This window comes from Salvelinus fontinalis, chromosome 37 (assembly GCF_029448725.1).
Source record: "Salvelinus fontinalis isolate EN_2023a chromosome 37, ASM2944872v1, whole genome shotgun sequence".
NCBI classification, from domain to species: domain Eukaryota; kingdom Metazoa; phylum Chordata; class Actinopteri; order Salmoniformes; family Salmonidae; genus Salvelinus; species Salvelinus fontinalis.
In genome coordinates, this window is record NC_074701.1 from 21,175,730 (window position 1) to 21,200,285 (window position 24,556).

General features: G+C 41.0%; 1 protein-coding gene across 1 annotated transcript in view; it reads left to right on the top strand.

Moving 5' to 3' along the window:
• Positions 1–24,556, top strand: part of LOC129836349 (protocadherin-15-like) — a 340,099-nt gene that overhangs the window by 166,512 nt on the left and 149,031 nt on the right. Inside the window, exons 15-19 of the mRNA XM_055902394.1 lie at positions 6,125–6,274; positions 17,302–17,495; positions 18,874–19,006; positions 19,256–19,335; positions 23,637–23,730. Of these exons, the coding sequence (XP_055758369.1) occupies positions 6,125–6,274; positions 17,302–17,495; positions 18,874–19,006; positions 19,256–19,335; positions 23,637–23,730 (651 nt within the window). The remainder of the gene's footprint in view (positions 1–6,124; positions 6,275–17,301; positions 17,496–18,873; positions 19,007–19,255; positions 19,336–23,636; positions 23,731–24,556) is intronic.

Consider the following 24,556-nt stretch of genomic DNA (forward strand, 5'->3'; position numbering starts at 1 on the left):
TTTGAGAAAAGGTAAGGGTGGTATACAAAAGATAGCCCTATTTGGTAAAAGACCAAGTCCATATTATGGCAAGAATAGCTCAAATAAGCAAAGAGAAACAACAGTCCATCATTACTTTAACACATGAATGTCAGGCAATATGGTACATTTAAAGAACTTTGAAAGTTTCTTCAAGTGCAGTCGCAAAAAACCATCAAGCGATATGATGAAACTGGCTCTCATGAGGACCGCCACAGGAAAGGAAGACCAAGAGTTACCTCTGCTGCAGAGGATAAGTTCATTACAGCTACCAGCTGTAGAGGATATGTTCATTACAGTTACCAGCTTCAGAATTTGCAGCCCAAATAAATGCTTCACAGAGTTCAAGTAACAGACACATCTCAACATCTGTTCAGAGAAGACTAGGTGAATCAGACCTTCATGGTCGAATTGTTGAAAAGAAACCACTACTAAAGGACACCAATAAGGAGAAGATTCTTGCTTGGGCGAGGAATCATGAGCAATGGACATTAGACCGGTGGAAATCTCTTTTGTCGTTTGTCCAAATTTGAGATTTTGGTTCCAACCGCCATGTCTTTTTGAGACGCAGAGTAGGTGAACGGATGTTCTCCGCATGTGTGGTTCCCACTGTGAAGCATGGAGGAGGATTTGTGATGGTGTGTGGATGCTTTGCTGGTGACAGTGTCAGTGATTAATTTAGAATTAAAAGGTACACTTAACCAGCATGGCTACCACAAAAATTTTCAGCGATACGCCATCCCATCTGGTTTGCTCTTAGTGGGACTATCATTTGGTTTCCAACACACCTCCAGGCTGTGTAAGGACTATTTGACCAAGAAGGAGAGTGATGGAGTGCTGCATCAGGTAACCTGGCCTCCACAATCACCCGACCTCAACCCAATTGAGATGGTTTGGGATGAGTTGGACCGTGGAATTAACCTGTCTAGGATGAGGGTGCCGCTAGCGGCACTCCCCCCCCACCCCCACTGAAAAACCAGTGCCGCGAAATTCAAAAAAAAATTTTTTTTTTAAATATTTAACTTTCACACATTAAAGTCCAATACAGCTAATGAAAGACACAGATCTTGTGAATCCAGCCAACATGTCCGATTTTTAAAATGTTTTACAGGGAAGACACAATATGTAAAGATGTACATCTATTACCTAAAAACACATTAGCATAATCCACCATCTTTTATTTGTCCACCAACACCAGTAGCTATCACCAATTTGGCTAAACTAAGATATTTATAGCCCCTAACCAAGAAAAAAACTCATCAGATGACAGTCTGATAACATATTTATGGTATGGGATAGGTTTTGTTAGAAAAAAGTGCATATTTCAGGTAGATGGCATAGGTTACAATTGCACCCACCGTCACAAATGGACTAGAAAAACTACATAGAGCAACGTGTTTACCTACTTACTAATCATCAAACATTTCGTAAAAATACACAGCATACACTAATCGAAAGACACAGATCCTGTGAATACAGACAATATTTCAGATTTTCTGAGTGTCTTACAGCGAAAACACAATAAATCGTTATATTAGCATAGCACATAGCACATAGCAGCCCAGCATTGATTCTAGCCAAAGTGAGCGATAACGTCAACATCGCCAAAATATATTAATTTTTTCACTAACCTTCTCAGAATTCTTCAGATGACACTCCTGTAACATCATATTACACAATCCATATAGAGTTTGATCGAAAATGTTTATATTTAGCCACCAAAATCATGGTTAGACAATGTGAAATGTAGCCCAGCTGGTGAGAAAATGTCCGTGCGCCATATTAGACAGTGATCTACTCTTATACATAAATACTCATAAACGTGACTAAAAAATATAGGGTGGACAGGGATTGATAGACAATTTAATTCTTAATACAATTGCGGAATTACATTTTTTAATTTATCCTTACTTTTCAATACAGTTTGCGCCAAGCGAAGCTACGTCAAAAAACATGGCGTCCTAAGCCACTAACATTTTTCGACAGAAACACGATTTATCATAATAAAAATGTCCTACTTTGAGCTGTTCTTCCATCAGTATCTTGGGCAAAGGATCCTTTCTTGGGTCTAATCGTCTTTTGGTGGAAAACTGTCCTCTTGCCATGTGGAAATGCCAACTGCGTTCGGGATGAACTGGAAGCGTGCCCAGCAATTCACAGCGTTTCAGAAATAAATGTCCCAAAATCGCACTAAACGGATATAAATTGCTATAAAACGCTTTAAATTAACTACCTTATGATGTTTTTAACTCCCATAACGAGTAGAAACATGACCAGAGTAATATTACTCCCTCCACTAATGCTTGGAACAAGTGCGGGTCGATGTCCTCCAGGCGCATTACGCAGCAAGAAAAGAGTTCCTAGCTACAGGTTTTTTTAATTTGTAGTGCCTGTGAACGCGCAATCGACCCCATTCAAATCGTCATCACGTAAAGGCATCCAGGGGAAGACGTAAGCAGTGTCCGTATACTCATAGCAATAACTGTGACCTTTTAACTGACTCCAGATCAGGGGCCAAAATTTCTGAAATCTGACTCCATGTCAGGGAAATTGCTGTAGAATGGGTCCTGTTCCACTTAGAGACAAAATTTCAACTCCTATAGAAACTATAGACTGTTTTCTATCCAATAATAATAATAATATGCATATTGTACGATCAAGAATTTTGTGGGAAGCCGTTTCAAAAATTACACGATTAGCATAAATAGTGACAACAGCGCCCCCATCCTCAACAGGTTAAGGAAAAGTAGCCAACAATTGCTCAGCATATTTTGGAACTCCTTCAAGAATGTTGGAAAAGCATTCCAGGTGAAGCTGGTTGAGAGAATGCTAAGAGTGTGCAAAGCTGTCATCAAGGTAAAGGGGTGGCTACTTTGAAAACTCTCAAATTTAGAATAGTTTAATTTGTTTAACACTTTTTTGGTTACTACATGATTCCATATGTGTTATTTCATAGTTTCGATATCTTCACTATTATTCTGCAATGTTGAAAATATAAAAAAATAAAGAAAAACCCTTGAATGAGTAGGTGTGTTCAAACTTTTGACTGGTACTGTATATTTGGGACTCTGAAAGTGCTCATTCTAATATTTATATATTTCTTAAATCCTTTTTTTAAATTCGGGGATTTGTATGTATTGTTTTGTTCTGTTTGGTATTACTGCACTGTTGGAGCTAGGAACATAAGCATTTAGCTACATCCGTGATAACATCTGCAAAATATGTGTACCCGACCAAAACGATTTGATTTGATTTTAGATTTGTACATGGAGTTGTTGCTGTGATAAGGATATGTGACTATTATCTTTGAAGAGTTTCATCAATAGTATGTTTATTATGTCTATGTTGAGGCTTTGATGGTTGCCATTAGAATGATCCGGACTTATGAAAGAAATTGCTGCAATTTTAAATTCTTGAGCATCAAGCAATTGTGTTATATTGTCTTGTGCAAGCAATGGTAAGAGAATAAGTGGTCCATTTAAATTGAAATCAAGCCTTGAATGTTCTGTATTCTGGCTTCAAGGGTTCTGTTTTGTTTGGTTGTCCTTTCTTTTGGGTTGCTCTCACTTACTGTGTGTGTGTATGTGTACTGTCGTGGCAATTTCCTGTATTGCCAAATGAGGAGAGTTACAAACCACACACCAGTCAGAGTTATACTTAAATGTCATCTTTAATAATGTGAGCTTTAAAATCGCCCTCAGATCAATTCAGTGTCTATAATGAATTCTGAGAGTCCCTACAGTCGAATACAAAGATATTTTATAGCCAAGATACACCCCTCTCAACTTACATGACGAACCACAGAACTCTTCACAAAGGGCCTTTTACTTGAGAAAGGAGTATTCCATATCCAGATAGCATTAGCTATAAATTATTGTTCAGTTTGGTCTCTAAGACGAGGTTCTAATCTCGTTCCTGGTACTTCATAGTACAAAAACATTACCTCACTATCTGGAATGCTCTTTAGGCTTTACGGGCCAAAGACATCGTAAATCTCCTCTGTCAGTGCTTTCTCATAGAGGCCCATCCTCAGTGGAACACTGAACACACAATAGTCGACAGATTCTATTCTGTCGAATAAAACAACCATTCTAGTGCAATACAAAGATTAAATATAATCTTACAAGCACTATAACATAATCTCGCAATTTTCCACGACAGTACGTCACAGGAGGTTGGTGGCAACTTAATTGGGGAGGTCGGGCTTGTGGTAATGGCTGGGGCAGAATAAGTGGAATGGTATCAAATACATCAAACATGTGGTTTCAATGTGTTTGATGCCATTCCAGTTGCTCCGTTCCGGCCATTATTATGAGCCGTTCTCCCCTCAGCAGCCTCCTGTGGTTTACGTGTCTGTATGTTTGTGTTTGTCTGTGTGAGGGTGTGCCTTTCTACAGTAAGTCTCAAAAGTTTGATTTAGTTTTGCGCCCCTCCTGAGGAAAACCTCAACATCTGTGTTGTGAATTAAGCCAGGGGGACCGGCAATACCACATTAAAGTTGTACCCTTTACCCTTTAATGTACCCTTTATTTGTTCATATTTACTCTGTTTTATCTCAGTTTTCTATTGTTTTTTTTAGTCAGGCACTTAAAACTTCTTATGGCTGAGATCCCGTTAACGGGATCGACTTGACAACAGCCAGTGAAAGTGCAGGGCGCCAAATTCAAACAACAGAAATCTAATAATTAAAATTCCTCAAACATACAAGTATTTTACACCATTTTAAAGATAAACTTGTTGTTAATCTCACCACAGTGTCCGATTTCAAAAAGGCTTTACGGCGAAAGCACACCATATGATTATGTTAAGTCAGTACCTAGTCACAGAAAAACACAGCCATTTTCCAGCCAAAGAGAGGAGTCACAAAAAGCAGAAATAGAGATAAAATGAATCACTAACCTTTGATGATCTTCATCAGATGACACTCATTGGACTTCATGTTACACAATACATGTATGTTTTGTTCAATAAAGTTCCTATTTATATTCAAAAATCTTAGTTTACATTGGCCCGTTATGTTCAGTAATGTTTTGCAGAGAGCCACATCAATTTACAGAAATACTCATAATAAACATTGATAAAAGATACAAGTATTACACATGGAACTTTAGATAAACTTCTCCTTAATGCAACCGCTGTGTCAGATTAATAAAAAGAAAAAAAAGCACAACATGCAATATTCTGAGTACAACGCTCAGACACAAAAACAAGCCATACAGGTACCTGCCATGTTGTGGAGTCAACAGAAGTCAGAAATAGCATTATAAATATTCACTTACCTTTGATGATCTTCATCAGAATGCACTCCCAGGAATCCCAGTTCCACAATAAATGTTGGTTTTGTTCGATAACTTCCATATTTTATGTCCAAATACCTCCTTTTTGTTCGCACGTTTAGTTCCAAAATCCAAATTCACGACGCGCAGGGCAGACAAAGTCAAACAATTCCATTACAGTTCGCAGAAACATGCCAAACGATGTATAGAATCAATCTTTAGGATGTTTTTAACATAAATCTTCAATAATGTTTCAACCGGAGAATTCCTTTGTCTTCAGAAATGCGATGGAACGCAGCTAACTCTCACATGGGCTCGCCTGACTGAGTTTGTGGCACTCTGCCAGACACCTGACTCAATCAGCTCTTATTCCCTCATCCTTCACAGAAGAAGCATCAAACAATGTTCTAAAGACTGTTGACATCTAGTGGTAGCCTTAGGACGTGCAATATGACCCCATAGACACTGTATATTGGATAGGCAAACCTACAAACCTCAGATTTCCCACTTCCTGGTTGGATTTTTTCTCAGGTTTTTGCCTGCCATATGAGTTCTGTTACACTCACAGACATCATTCAAACAGTTTTAGAAACTTCAGAGTGTTTACTATCCAAATCTACTAATAATATGCATATCTTAGCTTCTGGGACTGAGTAGCAGGCAGTTTACTCTGGGCACCTTATTCATCCAAGCTGCTCAATACTGCCCCCAGCCATAAGAAGTTAAGTTGAAAAACGTAACACAAAAGGAAACTGGAAGAGAATTTGCAAGAAACAGGCTTTGTCCTAAAGGCAGGATTTTTACTGCTCTCACTGTTGTTCTGTGTATAGATGATGGCATCAGATGGGGTACAGGAGAGCATGCGGGTGACTGTCAACATCCTGGTGATTGACGCCAATGACAACACTCCCACCTTCGGTGAAGTCTCCTACAGCGTTAAGGTGTTCACTGACATGCAGCAAGGAGAAACAGTACTACAGGTAATCAATACATATCTGTCTCTATCTTCCTGTCCCCCTTTCTCTCTGGCTCTCATTCTTCTCTCGCGCTTTCGCTCTTTCTCTTTCTGTCTCTTCTTTCCCTCGCTCTCTCTCTCTGTCTCTTTCTATTTCTCCCGCCTCTCTTTTTCTCTCTTGTCCAGTTCCGCAAACAAATGTTGCCTTAGATCAACATTCCCAGCCCCAGAACAATCCACTCTTTCTTTGATCAGAGCTGATGACTCAAGAACAATCTACTCTCTTAACCTGTCTAGGATCAGCGTGGCGCTAGCGGCACCCCCCCCCCCCCACTGAAAAACCAGTGCCGCGAAATTCAAAAAAAATTTTTTTTTAAAATATTTAACTTTCACACATTAAAGTCCAATACAGCTAATGAAAGACACAGATCTTATGAATCCAGTCAACATTTCCGATTTTTAAAATGTTTTACAGGGAAGACACAATATGTAAAGATGTACATCTATTACCTAAAAACACATTAGCATAATCCACCATCTTTTATTTGTCCACCAACACCAGTAGCCATCACCAATTCGGCTAAACTAAGATATTTATAGCCCCTAACCAACAAAAAAACTCATTAGATGACAGTCTGATAACATATTTATGGTATGGGATAGGTTTTGTTAGAAAAAAGTGCATATTTCAGGTATATGGCATAGTTTACAATTGCACCCACCATCACAAATGGACTAGAATAATTACAATGAGCAACGTGTTTACCTAACTACTAATCATCAAACATTTCGTAAAAATACACAGCATACACGAATCGAAAGACACAGATCCTGTGAATACAGACAATATTTCAGATTTTCTAAGTGTCTTACAGCGAAAACACAATAAATCGTTATATTAGCTTAGCACATAGCAATTAGCAGCCCAGCATTGATTCTAGCCAAAGTGAGCGATAAAAGTCAACATCGCCAAAAGATATTAATTTTTTCACTAACCTTCTCAGAATTCTTCCGATGACACTCCTGTAACATCACATTACAACATGCATATACAGTTTGATCGAAAATGTTTATATTTAGCCACCAAAATCATGGTTAGACAATGTGAAATGTAGACAAGCTGGTAAAGAAAACGTCCTTGCGCCACTTAGACAGTGATCTACTCTTATACATAAATACTCATAAACGTGACTAAAAAATATAGGGTGGACAGGGATTGATAGACAATTTAATTCTTAATACAATTGCGTTATTACATTTTTTAATTTATCCTTACTTTTCAATACAGTTTGCGCCAAGCGAAGCTACGTCAAAAAACATGGCGTCCTAAGCCACTAAAATGTTTCGACAGAAACACGATTTATCATAATAAAAATGTCCTACCTTGAGCTGTTCTTCCATCAGTATCTTGGGCAAAGGATCCTTTCTTGGGAGAAATCGTCTTTTGGTGGAAAGCTGTCCTCTTGCCATGTGGAAATGTCAACTACGTTCGGGATGAACTGAAAAGCGTGCCCAACTTTTCACATCGTTGCAAAAATAAATGTCCCAAAATCGCACTAAACGGATATAAATTGCTATAAAACGCTTTAAATTAACTACTTTGTGATGTTTGTAACTCCTATAACGAGTGAAAAGATGACCGGAGAAATATAACAGGCTAAACTAACGCTTGGAACAGGAGAGGGTCGGTGTCTTCCACGCGCGTTACGCAGCAAGAAAAGACTTGCTAGCTAAAGGTTTTTTTCATTTGTAGGGCCTGTGAACGAGCAATCGAGCCCGTTGGAATCGTCATCACGTAAAGGCATCCAGGGGAAGACGTAAGAAGTGTCCGTATAGTCATAGCAACGACAGAGCCCTTTTAAATGACTTCAGAAAAGTGGCCAACGTTTCTCAAATCTGACTCCATGTCAGGGAAATTGCTGTAGAATGGGCTCTGTTCCACTTAGAGACAAAATTTCAACTCCTATAGAAACTATAGACTGTTTTCTATCCAATAATAATAATAATATGCATATTGTACGATCAAGGATTTTGTGGGAAGCCGTTTAAAAAATTAGCCACATTAGCATAAATAGTCTAAACAGCGCCCCCATCCCCAACAGGTTAATACAGTGGTCTAGACTCAAATATCATCAGCTCAATATTGACATAACTTGACGTAATACACTACCATGAGTCAACAGTCAGGACTCCAAATCAATCTCCTCTCCTATAACAACAATTGTCACTGAAATAGCTCCAGGGTCCTCCCGAGGGGTGCAGCGGTCTAAGGCGCTGCATTGCAGTGCTAGAGGCGTCACTACAGACCCCGGGTCGATCCCGGGCTGTGTCGCAGCCTGCCGAGATCGGGAGACCCATGAGGCGGCCCACAATTGGCCCAGTGTTGTCTGGGTTAGGTTAGGGGAGAGTTTGGCCCATCACTCTCTAGTGACTCCTTGTGGCGGGCCGGGCGCATGCACACTGACTTCGGTCGCCAGCTGTACATTGTTTCCTCTGACACATTGGTGCGGCTGGCTTCTGTGTTAAGCGAGCAGTGTGGCTTGGCAGGGTTGTGTTCCGGAGGACGGATGGCTCTCAACCTTGGCCTCTCCCAAGTCCATACAGGTGTTGCAGCAATGGGACAAGACTTTGGTCCCGTGTGGCTCAGTTGGTAGAGCATGGCGCTTGCAATGCCAGGGTTGTGGGTTCGATTCCCACGGGGGGCCAGCACAAAAAAGTATGAATGTATGTACTTGTAAGTCGCTCTGGATAAGAGCGTCTGCTAAATGATTTAAATGTAAATGATGTAAATGTTTAACTACTAATTGGATAACACGAAAAAGGGGTTTAATAAAAATATTTGCTCCAGGGAGATCTGGTTTATGGTTTGTCGTCATCTCTACAATATGTCTGAATGGATTGCAGAGTTTATTTAGTTTGACTAGAATTCTATTTTGATTGGTTTAAAGGTCTGGGGTTGGGTTTGGTGTGTGTGTGAGTGAGTGTATATGAGTGCATACGTGCACGTTTGTGTTTAGGGTCAAAGTGTTTCCAGCAGGAAGTCCCCACATTGACATATCTGGTTTTGTGTGGTTCGTTCAGCAGCAGCGTGCGTTTGTCTCTCATTTGGTAAGCAGAGCATGATCTCCCATCTCAGTCGCTCAGCACACAGTCACAAAAAAAATGTCAGACATAGAAAAGGTCAAGTTTAATCTGTGTTTAAAATCAGCCGCCCAGCCCAGCTGAAATTAGGCCAGGGGTCACGTGGTGGACGGTGCGACCATTTAACCTGTTTTTATAAGCAGTTTATATGAGAATCTCCTGGCCTCTAAGGAGGCAGGTTTATTTGATGCTGCTGCTGCTATTTCATCTCTTAGACATCATAGCTCTATATGGAAAAAGGGTTTAGTAGGCTAGCCTAGCACAGATTAACATAGCAAGGCCTTGCAGATATGGAGCTGACGTTAAATTAAAGCCTGGCGATGGGTGCCACGAGTTCTAAACAGTGGAGTGTCCAAATGAATTGGCCAGAATGGAGGGGTGTGTCACGCCCTGACCATAGAGAGCCCTTGGTTCTCTATGGTGTAGTAGGTCAGGGCGTGACTAGGGGGTGTTCTAGCTCAATATTTCTATGTTGGTGTTTTGTATGGTTCCCAATTAGAGGCAGTTGGTAATCGTTGCCTCTAATTGGGGATCATATTTAGGTAGCCATTTTTCCCACCTGTGTTTGTGGGATATTGTTTTGTGTTTGTGCATGTGCACCACTACTTTCACGTTTCGTTATTGGTTTATTCTTTTTGTTTAAAGTTTCACCATAATAAAGATGTGGAACTTCAATCACGCTGCGCCTTGGTCCGCTCATTACGACGATCGTGACAGGGTGGCTGTTCCATTTTGGAGATAGTTCTAAGATCTATTTAAAACAAAAAACTACATTTTAAGTGAGAAGTAGGCATTAGTCTGAAGCCGAAAAATAAACGAATTTCACATGAGCACCACAATGCCTACTGTACTCTACCCATGCTCTACTTCCAGCACACAGCTTTGACCTACTACAGTAGCTATGTTGGTCTATTGTATTTCAAACAATGTGTAGGCAGGTATCTTATAGTATTTAAACATTCTCAAACAGCCTAATTCATACTCTTAAAGGAGGTGCTCCCACAATAATGTGATTTGTACAGCATACAAATTTAAGCATTGGATTTTTCACACAGCACGCTAATCCCACATTTTCAAGCTTTTATTATTATATAAAAACAAGCTTTGCTTTTATACTTCATACAAGACCATCATGCTTGATTGAGCGAGCTGTTTTGTCATGCAGTAATGTGGTGTCTGCCTGTACTTTCTTAAACCTTTTTATTTAGCAATGTTTACGATAAGCCAATATATTGCTTGATCCGGAAATGAGGTCCAGAGGCTCCATACGGAGGGTGTGATGAAATGGCGGAGATTCCGGAGGCTTGCGTAGGCCAAATCAAGCTCTGCACCGCATCGCCATGCGCCTCCCACATTTTGCAGAGGGCTCTGTATAGCTCCGTATAACTCTGCATTGACATGATTGGTTGATGGTAGGTGGGGGGAGGTACGTCCTGTATAAACCAAAACGTTCTTCCTTGACATCTTCCTTCAAAACAGCTCTGCTCTGCGAAGCGCAAGAAGTATGAATGCCGCATCACAGTAAATGCCATACGGCCAATACAGACACCAGATTGACAATAAATCGCCGTTTACACTTATGCTACGAACCCTGTCATAAACGCATTATCTTGACACTATTTAAATGGGATGTATGTTGATGACAGGAAGCTTTTATTGTTGTTCATTCACTCAGTACTGATTGAAAGTTTATTTCTCTTGCTTTTTAATGTAAAAAAAATCTAACAGTTGATATATTGCAAACAGTCACATAGCTAACCAAATTAGGAAGCATTACGTTTTCTTTTGACTGTGCAAAGGTCGCGCAACAAACAATGATGTTGGTGTTGTTTAACCTAGGTGCACCTGGCTTGTTACACAAAATGGCTGATTCAAAAGAGAGGGAAAGGGGGGGGCATGTAAGAAAGAGCAGGAGACAAAGGCAAAGGAATAATGTACATACAGCTGGGAACTTTGCTCATGGAAATGAGAATACTTTGCACTTGAATGGCCGCCCATTCGAAAGAATTGCAATGTACATATTTATGTGTGTACGTCTTTGTTCTCTCTCTGTTGAAATTGCCGGTCCGTCTGGGGAGTAATTCGACAGAAAGTCTCTGGTTTGTCCACCAGAGATCAAAGTCTTTCGTAGTTGTAGCTTGTTCAGCGGGCTGTGTTATAATGGATACGTCAGACATACCAATAGTCGTTTGATTGGGAAATGTTCTTTAGAATGGATTTTTCTGAGTACCGTACTAAAGTATTTAACTTCTTGATGCACGGATCCCTTTAGCGGGATCATTTTCATCAACAACCGCTGAATTGCAGAGCGCCAAATTCAAAAATAATTGCTAAAAATATTTATATTCATGATATCAGAAGTGCAATATAGCAAAACACAGCTTAGCTTGTTGTTAATCCACCTGTCGTGTCAGATTTTGAAAATAGTTTATCGATCACTAGACAAAACATTACAAACACCTAGCAGCAATGTAGATTGGTCACGGAAGTCAGAAAAGCAATACAATTATTCGCTTACCTTTGATGATCTTCGGATGTTTGCACTCACGAGACTCCCAGTTACACAATAAATGTTCCTTTTGTTCGATAAAAATAATTTTTATATCAAAAAACCTCCATTTGTTTGGCGCGTTATGTTCAGTATTCCACAGCCTTAGGCAGGTCATCAAGGCTTGATGAAAATTCCAAATAGTATACGTAAAGTTCGTAGAAACATGTCAAACGTTTTTTATAAACAATCCTCAGGTTGTTTTTAACATAAATAATCGATAATATTTCAACCCGACTGTAAACTATTCAATAGAAGAGAGAAAGAAAATGTCTAGCTACCAGTCGCGCACATGAACTAATGGAAGGACATTGGCTATCCACTGACGCGATTTGATAAATCTCACTCATTTTTCAGAATAAAAGCTTGAAACTATGTTGAAAGACTGTTCACACCCTGAGGAAGCCATAGGAAAAGGAATCTGGTTGATATCCCTTTAAATGGACGAAAGGCAGGCAATGGAACAGTGATTTTTCAAAATAAGAACCATTTCCGGGTTGGATTTCCTAAGGTTTTTGCCTGCAAAATCAGTTCTGTTATACTCACAGACAATATTTTGACAGTTTTGGAAACTTTAGAGTGTTTTCTATCCTACTCTGTCAATTAAATGCATATTCTAGCATCTGGACCTGAGAAATAGGCGGCTTACATTGGGAACGTTAATTTTCCAAACATAAAAATTCTGCCCCCTAGCTTCAAGAGTTAAACAGCTGCAGACTGAATGTTCCTGTGTACATCTTCTTTCCTCGAGAAAGTTTCAGAGTTTCTAACCATTTCGTACCTTCAGCTCACGCTGTCCGTGTACTGGTCTTGTAGAGTCTAACCATTCGTGACGTCCGGTTCACAACGTTCGCCTGCTTGGTCTGATGTACATTTGTCACGCACTTCAGAAAAAGGGGCATTCCATGACGCCGACATAATGTCTGTGCTCACATGGGTGTGGTCACTAACTGGTTAAGACTTCAAATGAAAACAATTATCTAATTTAGAAGGCTAACATCACATTACATTTTCTCACAAATAGTTTCGTATTTAATCATATAAGTTCCACAACATCTGGATGTGAATCTGATCACTGGGAAATATACACATTCAGAGATAGTTATGTTCTGCTGTCCTTAGTTACATCACAAATTAGTAATGCATTCGACATGATTGTTCTTTAATAAGTACCCACGGACCCTTCCAACTGTTTGGACTACAGAAATATTGTTTCATTATCCAACCTTGGATGTCACAATACCAGAAAATCTCTCTGTTGTAACAAAGGAATTTTTAACTCCCCTTTCATTGTGTGGGAGAGAGAGAGTTCCTGCAGGTATTTATGACCATCATAAAATGGGGGGGGTCTGGCACCTATGAAGTCATGACACCATTCTACTGCCAATGTTTGTCTATGGAGATTGCATGGCTGTGTGCTCGATTTTATACACCTGTCGGCAAAGGGTGTGGCTGAAATAACTGTATCCACAAATTTTAAGGGGTATCCACATACTTTTGTATATATAGTGTATATTGTCAACATTGAGTTGTGCCGGTGCATGATTCATCCATACAGCTAACGTTAACGTTACAGCTTTGTTGGCTAGCTAACGTTACTGGCTAACTTTATTTGGCTAGCTAACTGGCAATAGCAGCCAAGGACGTTCGCTATCATATTTGTGCTTATTTCAGGCAAGTGTCAAGTCTCAATGCCAACAGTTACACAGATGACTTCATCCATGTGAAAACCCTTCCATAGGAAAATATAGCTAACTTCGTGTTCTTGTAGCTTGCCTCTCATCCGACTGGAGTTGGCTAGCTACTATCGCTGTTGCTGCACAACCCAAGTGATTTGGTTAGGTTTTAGAACTCTGAGATTCAGCTGAAAGAAATCTAGGATTCTCAGAAATGCTACAAAAAGTTAGCACATCGTTGGTTCTTAATGGACAGAAATGAGCCTGTGAGAGCGATTAAATTATACATTTAATAAAAAGTGTTGCACCTACACTGCTCAAAAAAATAAAGGGAACACTTAAACAACACAATGTAACTCCAAGTCAATCACACTTCTGTGAAATCAAACTGTCCACTTAGGAAGCAACACTGATTGACAATAAATTTCACATGCTGTTGTGCAAATGGAATAGACAAAAGGTGGAAATTATAGGCAATTAGCAAGACACCCCCCAAAACAGGAGTGATTCTGCGGGTGGTGACCACAGACCACTTCTCAGTTCCTATGCTTCCTGGCTGATGTTTTGGTCACTTTTGAATGCTGGCGGTGCTCTCACTCTAGTGGTAGCATGAGACGGAGTCTACAACCCACACAAGTGGCTCAGGTAGTGCAGTTCATCCAGGATGTCACATCAATGCGAACTGTGGCAAAAAGGTTTGCTGTGTCTGTCAGCGTAGTGTCCAGAGCATGCAGGCGCTACCAGGAGACAAGCCAGTACATCAGGAGACGTGGAGGAGGCCGTAGGAGGGCAACAACCCAGCAGCAGGACCGGTACCTCCGCCTTAGTGCAAGGAGGTGCACTGCCAGAGCCCTGCAAAATGACCTGTAGAATTAGAATTAGACAGACATATTAAAGGGGCAGTGCGATAACAAAACTAAAATTGTGAAAATTATGATAATGCCCTTTTTGTGTAAGAGCTGCTTGAAAAATAATGCTGGAATTTCAACCTGGGTGGGATTGAGTTTTTGGCCCAGATCATGACAGCACAATCTGATCTGTTTATTCTGACCGGTGACCAGTCATCTTTTATTTGCATATATATCCTCCAACTTTGAAGGGGTAAGCGGGTAGGCTGATTAAAAACCAAGCATGAAAACCACCTCCTCTTAATTAAGGCTTTTTTTTGTCTGCCCAATGCAGTTGGGAAGTAGTCAAGACTATCGGTAAAGGGTTTGGCTTCTGAGACCGATTGGAAATTAATCATAATCACCAAAGCTTTATTAAAATATAAAGTTTGAGAGGAATAAAACAGTGAGCTGACATTCCCTTTTTATCTATGCATTGTTGGCAGGCCCACATTATTGGAGCAATGCAGGTCCTGTTTTGGACGTAAGTAAAACCCCCTCCATGATGTAGGCTACGTGCCCATTCCTATCATGAAACGAGAGATGAGAACCTCTGTGAATTCTGGTGAACCTCGTATTTAGAAGTTATCTGTAACCTGTAAAAATTGCTTGTTTTCTGTTTATTTTTATTACAACAAAAATGTATTAGAAAGATTCACCTTCCTGGTTTTATTGTGACAACGTCTGTTTGCAATGCAACTTCTGGAGAAGTGTTAATGCGGTCTGTAAGATTGTTCCAATATGTTTATAAAACCTACTGGGAGCAGTTTAACAAACCTAACGCAAGGGTAAATCTAAGATCAGGTGGTAGTGCTATAGGTTCAGTGGTGTGTCAGAAATCATTTTTATATTTTCACAATCACAATTATTGGCACATTTGCTGGCATTGGCGCGAAAGGTCTTGGTTAAGATGAATAAACAAGGTGTGGTTGTGTCGAGGCTTGGCCACTTACTAGCCAATCAGAACGTGAAATATGTGTGAAATATGTGTTTGCTTTAGGTTGTGTATTTACGGAATGTTTTGTATTGCCTTGGAATCAAGTCAAATTCCAATATTAGTCCATTAACGTTTGTTAAATGGCTTACAGAAACGAAATACCAAAATGTAGACCTACAGAATCTTTGCAAAATGTGTTAATTTGAACCCATTTGCAGTCCAAATGGTTCTAGTAATTGCATGGCTTCAATAGCATTCACACTGATATAAGGGCTCTAAATTGCAATATGGCTGAGCATGGACATGCCAAACATTGTCAATAAGCAAGTTTAAATTCATTATTGATAAGGCCTAAAAAGAGAACGAATATTTCTAATCAAATTCTAAACAAAACGAAACAACAAATAGGCTATGTCACACGTACAGGCACCATCATTTCTCCCCGTTGGCATAGAATGAGTACGAGCCTTGAGTACGAGGCCGTTTGAAATGGGCACCTTTAATCAGAGCTACTCAATACTGCCGCTGCAGCCATAAAAAGTTAAAATAGAGCCCATAGATTCTCACTCAATTACGATCGATATTTTAGAAGGGAGGAGAAGTTGTTTACTGTAGCAGTTAGAAAAGGTCAGTAGTTCTGTATACACACTAGTGGTGCGCGGGTATAGCCCATCTGCAACTGCCCGACTATATCTGATAAAGTGAAAATCTGAGGCCTGCACCCAACCCAAACCAGCAAATATAGAAAATGCAATATAGGCTAAGGTCAAAGACTGCAGAAATATATATTTGTTTACTTTTCTGGCCCTCTTTATTTTCAACTTTCTCAGCTTGGTCTTATTGAATTAAACTTCAACAATGTCCTTTTTGCCTCTGTGGATTGACTTTAACTTTTTCTGCCCTTCCTAAAAGCATTATTTGGCGATTGGCTGTGTAGGCTATTTGGCGCACGTGTACAATTAAATCCTAAAGTTTAGGCGTATGCAGTAATACCAGATAGCCTAAAATAATTAAAGAAAAACCTCAATGTAGCCTATATAAATAACACAATAATTATAAATTTATGACATTTTTAAGGTATTGTTTCTCTTTATTCAACCCAGCCGTCACCCACCCTGTTACGAGTGTGTACTGGAGGCGAAGTCAGGTGCAGGAGAGCAGAGTATAGTAAACAGGCGCACTTTTTTATTCCGGTCTAAATGAAAGCACATAAGTACAGAAATGTGCCCAAAACACGGAACATGAACAAAAGTCTGGCGCGTGACAATACCCACACAACATAAAACAATTTCACACACAGGCATGGAGGGGAACAGTGGACTAAATACATTCAGTGTGATTAGGGAATGAAAACCAGGTGTGTATGGAACAAGACAAAACAAATGGAAATATGAAAAATGGAGCGGCGATGGCAAGAAAGCCGGTGACGTCGATCGCCGAACAAGGAGAGGGGCCGACTTCGGCGGAAGTCTTGACACACCCGCCCTTCAGCCACATAATGTTTAATATCTAAACCTGTCTGTCCCGCGGATATATCTGCTAGGACGGGGGGTTATGAGTCAACACACTCATCACTAACTACACACAGCTTACAAGAGTAGCCGTCTGGTAAATGTCACTCAGTGTATGCCGGTCCTGTACACATAACATTACAAAAACAAGTGGGGCCCTCTCACGAATCACTATTGCCTGCCTAGGAACATTTTCAACTCAGTTTAGTAAATTGAATAGTTGGCGGCTTTGAATGTTGATTTTAGGGCCCTCCACATCCTGCTGAGATACACTGAATTCTTCCTCTCTCACACTGACTCTCCCTCCCTCTCTCTCTCGCTCTCTCTCTCTCTCTCTCTCTCTCTCTCTCAGCTGATGGCATTGGATGCTGATGAGGGGTTAAACGGTCTGGTGACCTATGAGATCCTTGCCGGAGCGCAGGGTGTTTTCATCATCAATAACCGCACTGGACGAATCACCATCGCACCCGGGATAGCCCTTAGCGTGGGCCGTTCTTACGCCCTCACAGTGAAGGCTGCGGACAATGCACCAGAGATCCAGAGAAGGTACATTCATTTCATACATTCATTTTTATATCTATTTGTTCTTTCAGCCTTTCTTTTGCTCAATCACACCTTTCATTTGTTAATGTGTGCATTGAAATGACTGTATATTAATATCTATGGATTATTTAGGTGATTATTTTTGATGTAAAATCTTGTTTCTTACTCAGTTTTTCATTTTTCGGACTCCTTCAGTTGACCAAGTATTCAATAAGTCAGGATTTCATACATGTATTCATCCATCTTATTTAGTCGTTGTTCCATCTGATTGTTTATTCCTACTGTACAGTCACTTGTAGGTCTATTCAATTCATGCAAATTGAATCAATGTATTCTTTATTGAATGTGCATATCGAGTAATGTATCCGCTGTGATTGAAGTTGTGAATGGTAAGAGGCTGTATGAAGACATATTTGACTGGCTGTTGAGACAAACTGTTTAGAATCAAGTATGAGATGGCTTCCTTCTTACAGACATTAGAAATACATATTCTTCATGTATTTCTCTTTATTTTCAACTATCATTGATAATAGTTGTGTTGCTTTTTAGTTGTGTTGCTTTTTATGTAGTTGTTGCCTCATATTCCTGTTGGCAAGTAGCAAGTGACTAGCAAACTTTTCTGAAAGTTTATATGGACTATCTTAGCCTTGGCTAAAAACTCAAACTTTACGTCAGTATTGGAGTTTTGAACAGAAAGAGGTGACGCCTGCAGTAGAATGGGTTTTGCTGAAGATAGTTTGCCATGACTGGGTCAGACTGTGCAAACACACATCTATTGGCCTTGGCAAACAGTGCCTCTGTATGCATACTGTTCAGCAGCTTTTTCAAATTAACACATTTAGGCTACCGGTTGGAAACTGAAGCACTTTCTTCATGATAGCTCCTTGTTTCTGTAAGGCCGTTCAATATGCTATATACAATATCATATTTAGCTTACTGTATATGAGGGCACGGCTCCCTCATTGGCTTGTTCAACTACCTTTATCAGCCTCTTGATGTCCTTGTTGGATGCCAGGAAACCCATGACAACCTTCAATTCCCTGATGAACCACCAATGTACTATTACACTTGCGCTCTAATATATTGGTACCCATGCACGATTCACACTTTTTCAATAGGTTTAAATTGAAAACATTTTGGTGTTCACGCGTGTATATGTTTGATTAACAACTGCACTAGACCAAGAAAATATTGTGTCAAAAAATGGCCAGGACTAAATTATTCAGAATTCAAATTAATTTGGTTGGAGACAGGTGATTCTTGTGTAATGTTTCTCACCTGTAGTAATTTGGAGGTGCCTACAGGGTAGCAATAGCCATTGAACCTGAAAACCAGACCATTACCTTTACTTCCGCCCTCTTGTTGCCCTCCACCCCCCCAGGAGCTCTATCACCACGGTGTACATCGAGGTGCTGCCCCCCAACAACCAGAGCCCCCCACGCTTCCCCCTCTTCATCTACAACCTGGAGGTCAGCGAGGCCATGAGGATAGGAGCCATCCTGCTCAACCTACAGGTGAGATACACAGCAGGAGTCAAAGGTCACATAACTAGATCGATGGAGGTCAGGAGAGGGCAGTGTGATTACTCAGGTTGAGATCATGGAAGCGTTTGAGTTTAGCAAACAGCAAATCCTAAACCAGCCAGTATGGATTATCAGATGTACTGTAATATCATATGATTTAATAGATTTTAAGCATTTGTGTTGGCGGTGGAAGTAAACGCATCCTTGATTTCTATCTTCTGTTCTTGTTGTTTTTCATAGGCCACAGACAGAGAGAATGACCCAATCACATACCAGATTTTGAGTGGGGATATCCAGCAAGTCTTCAACCTCTCTAAAACGTAATATGGATGGATGGATGATTCAGAATAGCATTTGTGCCTTGTCTTGTTTCAGTCCTTGAGAATGAGAAATATTAAAGTTGTTAGTATGAGTAATGACCATGTGGAAATATATTTTAAGAAATTATTCACAAAATGAGGCACAATTATCCTAACGAGCCTCTTGTCTAGAATGTGCCCTGAGTCAATGGCCTGTACAATTAACCTAACTTGTTACATTTGGACAAGGGCAAAATTCAGAACATTCACATCTGTCCCCGAGGCTGACAGGATTATGTGGATACTTTTCCTGATTAGACTTGAAGCAACAAATTACTGGGTTTACTAAAGGCTTGGTGGTACAAAAACTTACATGAGCCAATGCCTATTATGACTTTTTAATAGGTGCTTTATGTGATACAGATGCAGATCAGCTTTGAAACTTTATAGTGAAACTATGGCTTGTTTAGGCTACAAAAATATTTAATATGTAAATAATGATGGCAGCATACAGTGCATTCGGGAAGTATTCAGACCCTTTGACTTTTTCCAAATTTTGTTATGTTACAGCCTTATTCTAAAATATATTTTCCAAATTGTTTTCCTCATCAATCTACACAAAATACCCCATAATGACAAAGCAACAACAGATTTGTTTATTTTTTAGCAAAAAAAGTACAAATATATAATACAAGTATTCAGACCCTTTACTCAGTACTTTGTTGAAGAACCTTTGGCAGGGATTATAGCCTCGAGTCTTCTTGGGTATGACGCTACAAGCTTGGCACACCTGTATTTTGGGAGTTTCTTCAGTCCTTCCCTGCAGATCCTCTCAAGCTCTGTCAGTTTGGATGGGGAACTTCGCTGCACAGCTATTTTCAGGACTTTCCAGAGATCGGGTTCAAGTCCAGGCTCTGGCTGGGCCACTCAAGGACATTCAGGGACTTGTCCCATGGCTACTCCTGCTATGTTTTGGCTGTGTGCTTACGTTTTTTGTCCTATTGGAAGGTGAACCTTTGCCCCAATCTGAGGTCCTGAGCACTCTGGATCAGGTTTTCATCAAGGATCTCTCTGTACTTTGCTTCGTTCATCTTCCCCTTGATCCTAACTAGTCTCCCAGTCCTTTCCGCTGAAAAACATCCCCACAGCATGATGCTGCCACCACCATGCTTCCTCGTAGGGATGGTGCTAGGTTTCCTCCAGACATGACGCTTGGCATTCAGGCCAAAGAGTTAAATCTTGGTTTTATCAGACCAGAGAATCTTGTTTCTCAAGGTCTGAGAGTACTTTAGGTGCCTTTTGGCAAACTCCAAGCGGGCTGTTATGTGCCTTTTACTGAGAAGTGGCTTCCAAACTGGCCACTCTACCACGAAGGCCTGATTGGTGGAATGCTGCGGAGATGGTTGTCCTTCTGGAAGGTTCTCCTATCTCCACAGAGGAACTCTGGAGCTCGGTCAGAGTGACCATCAGGTTGTTGGTCACCTCCCTGACCAAGGCCCTTCTCCCGGAATGCTCTTTGGCCAGGCGGCCAGCTCTAGGAAGAGTCTTGGTGTTACCAAACTTCTTCCATTTAGGAATGATGGAGGCCACTGTGTTCTTGGGGACCTACAATGCTGCAGACATTTTTGGGTACCCTTCCCCAGATTTGTGCCTCGACACAATCCTGTCTCGGAGCTCCACGAACAATTCCTTCGACCTCATGGCTTGGTTTTTGTTCTGACATGCACTGTCAACTGTGGGACCTTATATAGACAGGTGTTTGCCTTTCCAAATCATGTCCACTCAATTGAATTTACCACAGGTGGACTCCAATCAAGTTGTAGAAACATCTCATGGATGATCAATGTAAACAGGATGCACCTGAGCTCAATTTCAGTCTGAATACTTTTGTAAATAAGGTATTTTGTTTTTTTGTTTTTAATACATTTGCAAACAGAAAACAAACTATTTTTCTTTGTCATTGTGGGTTATTGTGTGTAGATTGATGAGGAACATGTTTTATTTAATACATTTTAGAATAAGGCTGTAATGTAAGGTCTGAATACATTCCGAATGCACTGTATATTGAGAACAGAACAAAAACACCCTGGGTCAACTGCATCTATCATCATCCATGTTTAGAAAACATAGCTTCATGAGCTAGCTAGTGGAAATCCTCTACAACATCCTCCCCTATAGCCTAGAAAGCACAGACAGTCCTCAGCCTCATTGAGTTGTTACACGGGTCAATGCGTGAAAAGGAGAAGGAGGTGGAGAAGGAGGATACAACCAGAAAGAAGATGAAAATTGTCATCAGTCACCCACTGCCAATACAGTCTGTCAGAGCAAGGAATGGGAGAGGAGGCGGAGGGGGTGGAGTGAGAGAGGGATAGAGGCGAGAGGAGAAACACCATCAAATATTTACGAGGCGAGTGCTGTTTACTGCCCCTTAAATAAACAAGGAAATAAAGTGGGAAGCGTCCCGTGCAATGGCGCCGTGATGAGGAGACATGGGGAGACTGAAAACAAGGCACCCTTACAGCCATTTGTTTCTCTAATTGATTAAAGCCTCTCCCAGCCATGCCAGGAAGGCTTGTTTAGGCATTGTTTCCCTCTCTTTTGTTTTAGTTTGTTTACTCTTAATCTGTCTCCATGTTGGAGCGATTTTTTGTATGGAGGGATGATTACTTTGCGCAGGCCCGGTGGTAGCAGCAGTAAGAAAAGATGTGACAATATCTCCAGGACTCTGAGACATCTGTGGTTGGTACAGGAATCTCTCTCCGAGCAGATACACTTGACGTCTTCCTAAAACAAGCGCATATCCTACTGTGTCTGTTGGAGAGGTCGAATGGTTACACATTACTATAACAGCCCTCAGCAGATTTACTGTATAAGTACACCACTGTATATTCCCCTAACCATGTGCTGGGGACTTCTGATGAATCGAAGGATAATTAACCGGTAATGTATGCTTGATGAGCATGCGAGATAATTATGGCATCCTAGTCGGAGCTGCTCTCTCATTTTTCAAGCCCATCCAGAACTCTTGAGGGGGATGACGGGGCGGCATAGGTTTTGTGCAGCGTAGGATGTTCAGATTCAGGCCACATATGGTGCTGGTTTGATACGGCTATATGAATAATGGGCTCCTTGGTCTATAACTCCCTCTAAATGGAGCAGGTTCCCCAGAGGCATGATGGGTAGAGACATAGAAACTCAGACTCAGATCTTTTCCCACTTTTAGCCAAGAATAGAGAGCAAAGATCACTACAACAAGGCCTGGACACATCACTCGTATGATACACACAAAATATGCTACAGAGTCAAAGAGAGGACATACAAGTAGAATAGCAGATACCAGAGATCATATGTTCAGTACTGGGGAAAATACTTACAGGTTCATGCACACGGAAAGAAGCAAATATGTTGTGCAGAATCACTCACATCCAGCACGACCTTCCTACACTTGCCCTCCACTGTGTGTTAACAATATCCTATCAATCTGACAACCGCGTCTTCTCTCTAGGATCTCTCCTGTAGCTGCTGGCCGCTATCATACGTGATCAGTGTCCTCTCAAACAGGGTCGGAGTAGAGTTCACAACTTCGAGCAGCTTGGGATGGATTCCCTGTTGTCTGAGAAGCAAAGATCATCATCATCATCATTATTATAATCATCATATTCAAGTTCAGCTTCACTGCTCTTTGTCCCCAGGGCTTCATTCTGTGCAGAAGATGGATTTTAGGCCTTTGTGGCCATGGGTACAACAACTTTGCTGTGGAGGACACTGCTTTGCATTTTTATGCTGTTTGGAGAAAAATGTACTTGGCCTTGTGAACGCCATCTCAATTGGTGGCGGAGAAATGTACGGGCCATAACTAAGAGAACTCACTTGGAAAATTGACAACTTTAATCAAGCTTGGGGCTGGTCCTCTCAGGCTGTGATGCATTGGGGGGCAGACAGACAGGCGAGGAAGTGTAGGCTCTGTAACGTCATGGCTGACCTACCTGGTAAAAGAAGCTTTAAATTATAGCCATGAGAGTGCAGGCGGAAAGGAGAAAAATGTGTAGCTGCATGTTTCTGTCTGTGTTTCCAATCGTGTGAGTGTGTTTGTGTGTGTCTGTGTGTGTGTGTGTGAGAGAGGGAGACAAAAAGAAAGAGAGAGGTGTGAAGAGAAAGTGTGTTCATGCCTCAAGTACACCTGCTCATTATACTGTACTGTAGCTTATCCAGTCATTGCAGATCCAGTAGTGAGGAAACCAACAAATCCTGGATGGATTTAGTAGAGCATGGGTTTTGCTGTTGACTAATGCTGTTGTGTGTTGTTGTCTCTCCCTCTACAGGATAGGCCTGCTGCTTTTGGGGAAGCCTCTGGACAGGGAGACAACTGACCAGTACCGTCTCATCGTCACTGCCTCTGATGGCAACCCAGGCGGGGTGAGAATCTGTTATTCAGTTAGTAAGGGGGCAACGGTACACGTACCAAACCGTTTGAGTAAATATGAGCAACACAATAAAAATGTCAGGCTTTTCCATTAAAAGAGCCTATGTGCACGTTGTAATCAAAATTCTAATCTGAATTGGAACATTTCAAACTGTCCTTTTGTGAGGCGCAGCCGGGAACTAGTTCTGTACGATGGCGAGTGGTGTGGAGGATAAACCAGAATTGGAGGATCTTACATCATCGTTTAAGTGTCCAGTCTGGGAAGATTTTGGGCTTCCCATTAGATTACAATGGAAATGGACAGAGAGTTGTGGATAAAACGTTAACAGTATGTTGCCACGTTCAACACGAATACCCTATGCAGCTGCCAACACCTCAAAATTGAGCGCAAACTTGAATGCCGAAATCACCCCAGTATACCGGAACAAGACGGAAATGCAAATAAACAACACAACACCATCTCCCCTCTGCATTCAAACAGCCCTTGGCAGCTGATTCTGACCGGGCCAAAGAAATTACAAGAGCGATAGGTAGGTTATGTTTATATGTTTTACAGTCTATGGTTTATAGCCGCTGATATCCGCCCAGTGTCTGTGGATGAGAATAGGGGTTTTCAGCACCTCGTGAAAGTACTCAAGACACTTTACGAACTTCCCTCTTGCACCCATATCAGGAAACATGTAGTACACTCTCTATATAAGCAAACCATAGCCGAAATGTTTGCGCTTAATTAACAGCAGCAGCCCATCACGTTACCCCGGAGTGGGAGATGGACCGTGCTACAGACACTCATCTGGCACTGAAGGAGGCAGTGTCATG